At 50.8% G+C, this 10,752-nt stretch overlaps 1 protein-coding gene across 1 annotated transcript; it reads left to right on the top strand.

Moving 5' to 3' along the window:
- The first annotated feature begins 3,381 nt into the window (after window positions 1-3,381).
- Window positions 3,382-9,274, top strand: KRT9 (keratin 9). Its single transcript, XM_042966389.1, has 8 exons — window positions 3,382-4,014; window positions 5,137-5,219; window positions 5,338-5,494; window positions 5,768-5,929; window positions 6,640-6,765; window positions 6,891-7,114; window positions 7,493-7,896; window positions 8,990-9,274. Exons 1-8 carry the CDS (start codon window positions 3,382-3,384, stop codon window positions 9,007-9,009), a joined length of 1,809 nt encoding a protein of 602 aa, XP_042822323.1. The 3' UTR covers window positions 9,010-9,274.
- Window positions 9,275-10,752: the final 1,478 nt, after the last annotated feature.

The following is a 10,752-nucleotide window of genomic DNA, read 5'->3' as shown; positions in this document are numbered from 1 at the left end:
TGGTCAGGCAGGCAGGTCTCAACTGCCTCGACACAGTCATGCATGGACGTTCAGGATCCCCCAGCACGAATGCATTTGCAGAGGATGCACGCGCAGGGCCCCAGAGGTGCTGCTCAGCTAGCTCTTGCCTCCCCTGTTCACCCCGGCTGCCCCGACCCCTCCTCCATCCAGCTCGGGCACCGAGACCTGGGCTTTGCATCCCAGAGTGGCAGCAGCTCATGGGGATCAGGGGAGGAGGTAAAAAGGAAGGGGCCTTCCCAGGGTTCCAATCACATGGCAGGTGCTGGGGTCACCAGCAGAGCTTGGCGGGAACCTGGGAAAGGTTTACAAACAACACTCTTGCCACCGAGTTTCCTGTGTGTTAGGCATTCACGAAATGCCTTCAATATTTTATGTATCACCTGTTTAATGTTTTATTTAATATTTAATATTGATATTTCGTACTGCCCATTTAAATAGTTAATGCATTTTGGTACATCTGTTCACCTTTCATGTCTTTTTGAAAATTTTATTTATTAAAATTTTTTTTAATGTTTATTTATTTTTGATGGGGAGAGAGAGAGAGACAGAGCACGAGTGGGGGAGGGGCAGAGAGAGAGGGAGACACAGAATCTGAAGCAGGCTCCAGGCTCTGAGCTGTCAGCACAGAGCCCGATGCGGGGCTCGAACTCACGGACCGCGAGATCGTGACCTGAGCCGAAGTCGGACGTTTAACTGACTGAGCCACCTAGGCGCCCCTAAATTTTATTTATTTAAAAATTTTTTAACATTTATTTATTTTTGAAGTAGAGAGAGAGAGAGAGACAGAGCTCTAGCGAGGGAGAGGCAGAGAGAGAGGGAGACACAGAATCTGAAGCAGGCTCCAGGTTGCGAGCTGTCAGCACAGAGCCCAATATGGGGCTCGAACCCATGAACTGTGAAATCATGACCTGAGCCAAAGTTGGAGGCTGAAGCGACTGAGTCACCCAGGCGTCCCTTATTTTTTAATTTTAGAGAGAGAGAGAGAGAGCGAGCAAGGGAGAGAGACAGAGGGAGAGAGAGAGAGAGAGAGAGAGAGAGAGAGAGAGAGAATCCCAAGCAGGCACCGTGTTCAGTGTGGAGCCTGACTTGGGGCTCGAACCCACAACCTTGGGATCATGACCTGAGCTGAAATCAAGAGATGGGCACTCAACCAACCCATCTCAACAAATGCATGTTTATGAAGGAAATCCTATGTTACTCTATTACTAGCAAAAAATGAAAACCAGAATCACTTGCCAGAAATGGAAGGAAATAAATAACTTAACTGGACACTGTTGCTTCCTGAAGGTTCTGAGCCCAAGGCCAGCTTTGGTCTGTGAAACAGCGATTGGTAGTTACAGATGGGTGTTGAAGGGGCTGTAGAATCCAAATGAGATTTTCTCCTTGACTGATCAGGAAATTGAAAAATGGAAAAAGGGAATGTTTTCTTACCATGTGACTCTATTATTTAGCAGAGTCTCTGTGCATTGCCTAAAAGCATCTCAAGAAACACTGGTCCTTTGTGAAGCCTAAGCATCCTTTAGCTACAGCACAGAGGTCATTGCCTTTTCCAGAAGCTGTTGCTGACCACCCCGGCCTCTCTCTTTTCACCTTTGTTTCTCTTTCAGCTCTTAGCACCTCCTAACTGGAATGACCGGTCGTCGTTCCTTTATTCCATATGTGTTGGGATCCTACTTGGACGAGACACGGTGCTGGGCACCAGGACAAGTACAAGATGCATAAGCACGGGAAACTGCAGTGGAGCAAAGTGCAAAGCCAGAGGGAGAGAACGCAGGAGGGCTTCCCGGAGGAGGGGGCACACAGATGGTTCGCTAGAGATGAGTAGGAGTCTCTGGGTAGAAAAGACGGAGGGATATTTGGACTGGAGCAAACTGGAAGCCCCGAGCATCATCTGAGGTTTGAAGGGTGTTTGGGAGCGTTGCGTGATTTGGTTAGGGGGTCTGGGGAACGGCAGCAGGTCAGGCTGGAATGGAAAGATTAGCCTGGGCCTTGAGTGTCAAGAGTGTGGACCTTCTCTTGGGGGTGAAGGGAAGTCAGTGGAGAACTGTGGTCACACCCAGGTTGGGAAAGACCACTTTCCCCAGGGGAGGAGCCCGGACTGAGCGAGGCAGGGAGAGCCGCTGCGAGCTGATGGTAAAGATCCAGGAGGGGGCAGAGTCCAGAGGGCCTCTGGGGCTGAAGGATCAGAGGTGGTGAAACGGTTTCTGGAGCCCTTCTCATGCGTCTCTTCCTAGGAGATGGGCACACCATTAACATCATCCTTTCACAGAGGAGAGAACGGAGGCACCGAGTAATTACATCACGTGGCAGAGCGGGCAGTGGGGGTTGCCTCGGGTAGTCTGGCACCAGAGTCCACTGCCTTTCTTACCGCTGTCTCCTGGCCCTGCTCACCAGAACACGCTTCTGACCTTCTGCCAGGAGCGGGGGGCTTGCGCATTCCAGGAGGGCTGGGAAATCGCACATCTCTGTATCTCTCAGGGCTCAGTACGGACTAGGCAGTCAACCAAGGTCAATTCCATACCCGCTGCTGGGCCCTGCTGAAGGATCAGGACAGTGGAGCCCCTTGCCTTCCTGCTCCAAGGTCAGCCAGCCTCAGTACCACTGTCTTTATTCAGTCTTTCTCCCCGCGTCCTTTGTGTGAACACCGCTTGCTATTTCCGAGCGCTGGTGGGCATGTGGCTGTGGTTGTGGTCTTTCTGCCATGTCATTTGCTTCCTTCGTCAGACTGGGGTTTCTGAGAGCAAGGACCGGGTTCCCCATCAGTCTGGGGCTCCGTGAGGACAGGGGCTGGGCTTCCCACAATCACTGGCAGCTCTCTGTGGGCTGGGGCTGTGCCTCCTCCATCCTCGGGGATGACCCCGTGGTCCCCCAGTCCTAGCCCACCCACAGTGGGCACAAGGTGGGAGCAGGGAGGGGTGCACACAGTGATAACCATCAGTGGGGGAGAAGACTCTACTCCTAGGAGTTCCTATCCCAAAGGGGCTAAGTCTCAGACCTGCTGCCGGGCCGGCTGGAGACCAAACTCCAGGATCTAGGTCACCCCCTTGGCGGCAGAGCTGATTTATGGTCCCCCTGACAGCCTAATATCACCAAATTACCCCACACAATGGAGAGAGGCTGGGCTGCCTCCAGGGAGTGACAGAAGGACGCTGAGCCTGGGTGGCATTGCCGCCTCCCGATCGCAGACCTCCTTCAGGTCTGTGGGGGGAGGCTGGTGCTGACAGAGGGCACACCCAGACATGCCACCTTCAGCTGGTGGTATAAGTAAGAAGCCTTGGGGACAGCCCTGTACCCTGCACTCGGGAACTAGCGGCACTCTGACGACTGCCTCCTATCCCACGAGCTGCAGCAGGGCCAGCCATGAGTTGCAGACAATTCTCCTCCTCTTACCGGAGCCAAGGCAGCTCCAGGGGCGGCGGGGGCAGCATGATGTCCTCTTTCGGTCGCGTCAGCTCCTCAGGGGCCGCTGGAGGAGGGGGCCGATTCAGCTCTTCCAGTAGCTACGGAGTGGGGCGCTCCGGGGCCTGTGGGAGGGGAGGTGGTGGCAGTTTTGGCTCCAGCTACGGTGGAGGATCTGGGGGTGGTTTTAGTGCTGGTAGCTTCGGTGGAGGTTCCAGGCGCTTTGGTGGTGTGTCTGGAGGGGGCTTTGGGGGTGGATCTGGAGGAGGCTTTGGAGGCTTTGGGGGCTTTGGGGGTGGATCTGGAGGAGGCTTTGGTTTTGGTGGCGGTTCTGCAGGAGGCTTTGGGGGATCTGGGGGCTTTGGCGGTGACTTTGATGGTGGTGCTGGTGGTATTCTGGGCGCTGATGAGAAGACCACCATGCAGAACCTCAATTTCCGGCTGGCCTCCTACTTGGATAAGGTGCAGGCACTAGAGGAAGACAACAATAAACTGGAGGGTAAGATCCGGGAGTGGTATAACAAGCAGGGACCCATGGTCTTCCAAAAGGATTACTCCCCCTACTATGACACCATCGAAGACCTCAAGAACCAGGTAGGTGGGGAAACTCTGATCTTTCTCTCCTGGTGTCTCTATCTCTGTCTCTCTCTTTTTCTCTCTCATACACACACACACACACACACACACACACACACACACACACACTCACATGCTTCATCAACTTTCAGAGTCTGGGAAGAAGAGAGGACAGGCTTAGGTTAGCATGGGGGAGCCTGGGACTGGTTGTGGGGGGTCTCCTCTTGGCCTGACCCTAAGTTGGGAATGGAGAGGCAGTGTGGAGGGAGCACAGTGATGGAGGCACTGCCCTGGGAGCCAGTGATGCAGTCCTGGGTCTGCCATCAATTCACTATGCCCTCTCTGGGAAACCTGATGCCCTCTCTGGATCTGTTCTCCTACACATTTAATGCATGGGATGGGCAGACCAGCTCTTGTCCCTGTTGGTTCGAAACTTCTGTAATGATATGAAAAAAAAAAAATCCTGTTTGGAGCATATCGTGTGGCTCAAGAGAGGGGGTAATCTGTGCGTGTCTCTCCTCTCACTCTTTAAGAATTTCGAACTTTCTAGTTTGGGAAACTTAGAAGTTGTATCTCTTCTTTCCTACTTGGGCTCCTAGAGGGGCCTGTCTTGGTCTTTCCAGCTGGACACAGACACACATGCTGGTTGTTTAAGGGGATGAAGAGGATCTAGAACTCCGGGGATGGAAGTAATCTACTTTTCCATACCCCCTACCTGCCCTTATCTACTCATCCTCCTATCACCCATTCATCTATATACCCACTCATCCATCCAGCCATGTTTCTATCTATCCACTTATTCATCCACTCAATCTAGTGAATGACCACCCTCAGTGTTGCCTCCGGCAGACAAAGTGATGTACCAGACTTGGTCTCTGTCCTTGAGGAGCTCTCAGTTTAGCTAATTTGCTAAATGAATGAATGAATGAATGAATGAATGAATGACTGTCACACTGAACATCCTTGCTGAAGTCTGTGAGGGGTATGTGCCAGGTACCAGCTGTTGGAAGCTTCTCCTACGTTTTAAGCATCTTCCCGGATGGGGCCATCATCTCTTATGGCTTTGCCTGGCCTCTTGCCTTCCCAGCAGTGGGTCATAGCAGAGGAGCATGGGTTCCATGCCGTCTCCTCTGTTTTTAGATTCTGGACACCACAGTGGGCAACCATAAGACTCTCCTGGATCTTGACAACATTCGCATGACATTGGATGACTTCAGGATGAAGTGAGTCCGGCTGCCACTCCCTCTGCTGTCAACAATCTTTCTCCACCCCCTAGTGCTCTAAATGTCCCAGTAGGGACTTGTGCCCTCTTGCTCATTCCTACCCATGGCTGGTCTGCAGGTATGAGATGGAAAACACCCTGCGACAAGGAGTGGAGGCTGACATCAATGGCTTGCGGAAGGTGCTGGATGATCTGACCATGCAAAAGTCTGACCTGGAAATGCAGTATGAGTCTCTGCAGGAGGAACTGATTTTCCTCAAGAAGAATCATGAGGATGTATGATACTGGCTACTTATGGCTTATTGAGGAGTGGGAGGAATGGAAGTGCAGAGACAATGGGGGGACAGCTATGGGGCATTGCCTGGGAGACACCCTCTCCGTGACTTTTGAGGACACTCTCCCAGTGCCTCCTTAGCAGTTCCTATGGTGGTGGTTGGGCTTTGCCTTCCCAACTGTGCCCCTTTTTTGTACCTCTGGGAAAGAGGGAGAGCTAAAATGTGGTGGAGAGGATCCTACCCCTTGACCTCATAGACCCATCATCCCTGGCAGGAGATGAGTCAGCTGACTGGGCAGAACTCTGGGGATGTCAACGTGGAGATGAATGCTGCTCCTGGCAAAGATCTCACCAAGATCCTCAATGACATGCGCGAGCAGTATGAGAGGATCAGTGCTAAGAACCGTAGGGACATTGAAGAGCAATATGAGACTCAGGTGAGCAGAGCGGGCTGCCCATTCAACCTTCTCTCCTTCTTCCATGCATCCCTCCATTCCTCCACCCTATCCCTCTCTCCTCCCACCCCTCCATCTCTCGGTTCAGCTGTCTTCCATCCAGCTTCAGTCATTGCCCACAAACATGATTACTGAGTGGCTTGTCAGTGACAGCTTTATGTGAAGTCCTAATGTCTCAGACATGAGCCAATAAGATTGCTGCTCTCAAGAAGCTCACAATTTATTACATGTGTGAACAAAGGCAGGGCATGAACAACTCATGTAAGTCTACGTGCTATCAGACCCCCCAGTAGAGGTGCGTGGTGTGCCTCTTATACCACACTGAGCTCTCTGATGTCTTCCTTTCTCCTTGAGCCTCCAGAGCCTACCACACGACCCTGGCACATGAGGGCATGGTCTCTAGTGTGTGTGTGTGTGCTTGTGTGTATGTGTTTGGGGGTCGGTTTGAAATGAGGTTAGAAAGGTGGTTTGGGGACAAGTGTGAAGAATCTTAGAGCCTTTCTGAGAGGGAATGTTAAGTTGAGAGAATTGGATTACTCTGGCTGGCTAGCAGACCCAGGACTCAGGATAACTTGTCTTTGGTTTTGGCTCACTCTTGGTCCTGGAGGCAAAGGTCCGGGTGAGTGGGGCAGAACCTTCTCCATTGCAGCTTCTGGTCCAGCCTGGTTCTCACTGAGTTCTTGGGTTTTCAGATGAGCCAGATGGAGCAGGAAGTGACGAACAGTGGCCGGGAGATGGAGTCCAGCAACAAGGAGGTGACCCAGCTCCGGCACAGCATCCAGGAGATGGAGATTGAGCTGCAGTCTCAGCTCAGCAAGGTTGGCTGTTCTTCTCTAGACCCTCTGCCAACGTGAGGCACAGGAGGCTTGACATAATCCCCAGGAGTGGGAAGGGGAGGAGCTATGATGTAGCATCCCTCTTATAGCCTCCTCATGCCCCCTAGAAATCGGCCCTGGAGAAGTCCTTGGAAGACACCAAGAACCGCTACTGTGGCCAGCTGCAGCAGTTGCAGGAGCAGATCAGTAACCTGGAGGCTCAGCTCACTGAGATCCGGGGAGAGATTGAGTGCCAGAATCAGGAATACAGCGTTCTGCTCAACATCAAGACACGGCTGGAGCAGGAAATTGCGACTTACCGCAGCCTCCTTGAGGGTGGCCAGGAGGACTTGTAGGTGCCCCAGGATTCTGTGGAATCCCTAGGAATTTATAAGTCCCTGACATTGCATCTGTCTTTCTGGACACAGGCAGTTGGGAAAGTTCCTGTAAACTGGGTCTGATGGGTTGAGGACTTCTTCATTCGGTGGGGGAGCCTCAGGGCATCTGGGCTTTGGGAAAGGAGGTTGGTAACAATGAGAAAAGGGACTACTCCGTGTTCCAGGGAGAGGGAGGCTCTCCTTTCCAGCTGTGGTGCCAGCCTAGTCTGTCCTCTAGCTTGCAGAAGGAAAACTCAGGAAGATTCCCATTTGGGTCTTGACTCTGTCCAGGTCCATCCTTGTATATGTAGTGGGGTCTCTCATTTTCTCTCTGTGTTATCTTTCATTCTCAGTGAATCTCATGAATCTGGACAAAGGCGCTCTGGAGGTGGCAGAGGAAGTGGATATCACGGTGGAAGTGGAGGCAGTCATGGAAGAGGATCCTGGGGAGGAAGTGGAGGTAGCCATGGAAGAGGAAGTGGAGGCAGCTATGGAGGAAGAGGTAGTTCTGGAGGAGGAAGTGGAGGTAGCCACGGAGGAGGAAGTGGTGGCAGCTGTGAAGAAGGAAGTGGATCTGGAGGAGGAAGTGGCGGCAGCTACGGAGGAGGAAGTGGATCTGGAGGAGGAAGTGGCGGCAGCTACGGAGGAGGAAGTGGATCTGGAGGAGGAAGTGGTGGCAGCTATGGAGGAGGAAGTGGAAGATCATCTCAGTCCCAGTCCTCTTCCTCAAAATCTGGTGAATGTGATGATACACAAGGTAAGGGACAACTCTAGCTCATGGGGTCAGGGAGGCACGGGTGTTAAGCTGTCATGGTACCACCCCTTTTTGAGTATCTTTGAGCTTCTCTAGGGTATACATACTCTGAACAGAGCTAGGTTTTAGGGAAGTCTCTAGTAAGGTGTTATAGACTTGCCCTTATTTCTTAATTATCATTAATTTTGACAAACCTTTGGGTGAGGCTAGGACCAAATCTACATGGCCTGAGTCTCCATAGCTTAGGAGTTTGGTTGGAAATTGTGCATTATCTTATATATTTCCCATCACACCCTATGAGGTGGTATCATTATTCCCATTTTAGAGATAAGGGAAATGAGGTTCAGAGAAGAGAAGTAGCTTATGCAAGGTCATACAATCAATAAATGAGGAACTCAGCTCTGTGGGTCTCCACAGCCAATACTTTCCATCATCATGAGGATGGGAAGACCTGGATTGGCAACATTTCAGGTAGAAAAGAGGTTCAGGTACTGTAGTCAGTGGTTGGCTCATACAAGTCAGTTATATGGTGCAACTATCTAAAGGGGCATACACTGAACAGCAAAGTCTAATGTAAGAGTCACACCGTGAAGTGGTCTCTAGGTCAGAGAAAGTTTCCCCTTGTGCATGTTGAATTTTATGAATTATATGAAATTGTAGTAAAAAGTCTGGGTAACATGACCGGGGATGTTTAGCTCAGAGAAACCTTGAGGTGCATGGAAGCTGTCCTTGTCTAGGGTGTCTGGTGTGGTTTTGTGCAACAAGAGGAACCACAGGGCCATGGATGGGCATGTATGGGCAGAGGCTGGGCCATCCTTACCTCAATATCCAAGAAATGTACTAATAAGGCTATTGAATGGAAGAGGGACCAGGCTCATGAAACTTCATCTTCAGAAATGGGAGAGTATCAGTCAGGGCTGCTGCAGGAGAGCTTTAGGAATTGGATGGGGGCCACTAGGACCCCAAGGTCCTTCCAGCTCTTTGAGCTCCAGTCTCCTCGCTCTCAGTTTGCCTATCTTTCTCTAAGTCTTGGTTTCTCTGTCTCGTGTTCTAAGTCCTCCCTTCTCACCCTTACCTCTCTTCCATCTCTCTACAGGCTATCAGATTCGATACTAGAGCTCCTGTAAATGTTTTTGGCTCCGCCTCAGCTGAGTGTCCCCCAGACGGGCAGCCCCCCGACAAAGCCTGCTTATTGCCTTCTGACATCAAGGATGGCTGGCAACGAGTCCCAGGACTCATTTGGGACTGGGCTGAATGGGCATGTGTGCCTCTGGCTGCTCACTGGCTCCCTCCCCTAGGAGGGTTGGGGAGACCTGTCTTCCAACTGTCTGGTCTGGGGGTGATCCCACTTCCTGCCTGATCTCAATTTCCCAATAAAGCTTTCCTACTGCAAATCAAACTTGGACTTTGACCCATTTGTTCTTTGGGATTAAGAAAGGAGGTGAAGGGAGAATCAACTGAATCCACTTTGCAAAGTGTTGGTCAGGTTTTCTATCAGTTGACTTTTGCTTGTAACAAAGCAACCCACGATTTAGTGGCTTAAAATAATAATCATTTATTTAGCTCATGATTTTGCAGTTGGTAGTTTAGACTGGGCAGTTCTATTTTCCTTCAAGCATCTGTGGCCAGCTGCAATTTGGCTAGCTGCTCTGCCTCTGGGGCTTGGCTACATGCTGCCTGGGGGTGCTGGGGGTGAATGACACACATACTTCTCATCCTCCAGTTGGCTAGCTCAAGCAAGTGTCTCAGGAGAGTGAGTGGTAGTGTGCAAGGCCTCTTGGGGCTTGGGCTCAGAGTAGTCACTTTGGCTCTATCTTACTGCCCAAAACAATCCCAGCCTTGGCCAGATTCAAAAGCAGGGGAAATAGACTCTTCTCGATGGGAGGAGCTACCAAGTCACAGGGCAAGGACATGGATATAGGGAGGGCAATGACTGAGGCCAGTTTTTGCAAACAATCTGCCATAGCCTATTAGCAGGTCCTATGTCTGGTACAGAGAGAAATAAGGCAAACACAATGTGGTTTTTGCTTTGGAAGATTTCACAGATGGCAAAAAATATAGCCCAAATAAAAGAGCTCCAAGGCAAAGTAAGGGATATTGTATATCCCTTGACATATATCCCTGTCAACAATGTTGACAGCAGCCAACAATGTTCTCCAAAGATTCTGACAGGCCTGATATAGAATTACTTTTCCTGACAAGGGATGGACAGCCCCTCAGCCTGTGTTCCGGATATTATCACAGCTGATGTTAAACCCCCCAAAGCTTGGAAGCTTAAAACAATAACATTGATTTGGGGGCTTGGTGGGGACAGCTCACCTCTGTTCCACTTGGTGTCATTGTGCCTCACAGGCTGGAGTCATTTGAAGTCTTACTCACCTGTCTGGCACCTGGGCTGGAAAGACTCAAATGTGGGGGCTGGCCCTGAAGGGGCTCCTCAGTAGCTTTGTATGGAGATTCTCAGTGTGACCCTTCCAGCAGGGTAGCTTCAGGGTAGCCAGAATTCTTACATGCTGGAAGAAGTTGTTTTGCTTTATTATCTAGACTTGGAAGTCATGCAGGGTTCCCCTCTGTTGTAGTGCTCGGGCCTGCTTAGATCCAAGGGAGGAAGCATAGACCTTGCAGGGGGCAGGATTCTAAGATGACCCCAGTTATTCAATCACACATGAACCTAGGTATTGCTGCAAAGGGATTTTGGAGAAATAATTAAGGTCTCTACTGTGTTGACCTTAAGATAGGGAGATTATCCAGTGGGCCTGACATAATCATATAAGCTCTTTAAAAGGAGAGAGTTTTCTCTGGATGATCATAGAAGAGGAAGTCAGAGATGTGAAGCGCAAGATTTTGATTTGCCATTGC

This window comes from Panthera tigris, chromosome E1, assembly GCF_018350195.1.
Source record: "Panthera tigris isolate Pti1 chromosome E1, P.tigris_Pti1_mat1.1, whole genome shotgun sequence".
Classification (NCBI taxonomy): domain Eukaryota; kingdom Metazoa; phylum Chordata; class Mammalia; order Carnivora; family Felidae; genus Panthera; species Panthera tigris.
This window is presented reverse-complemented; position numbering and strand designations above follow the sequence as displayed.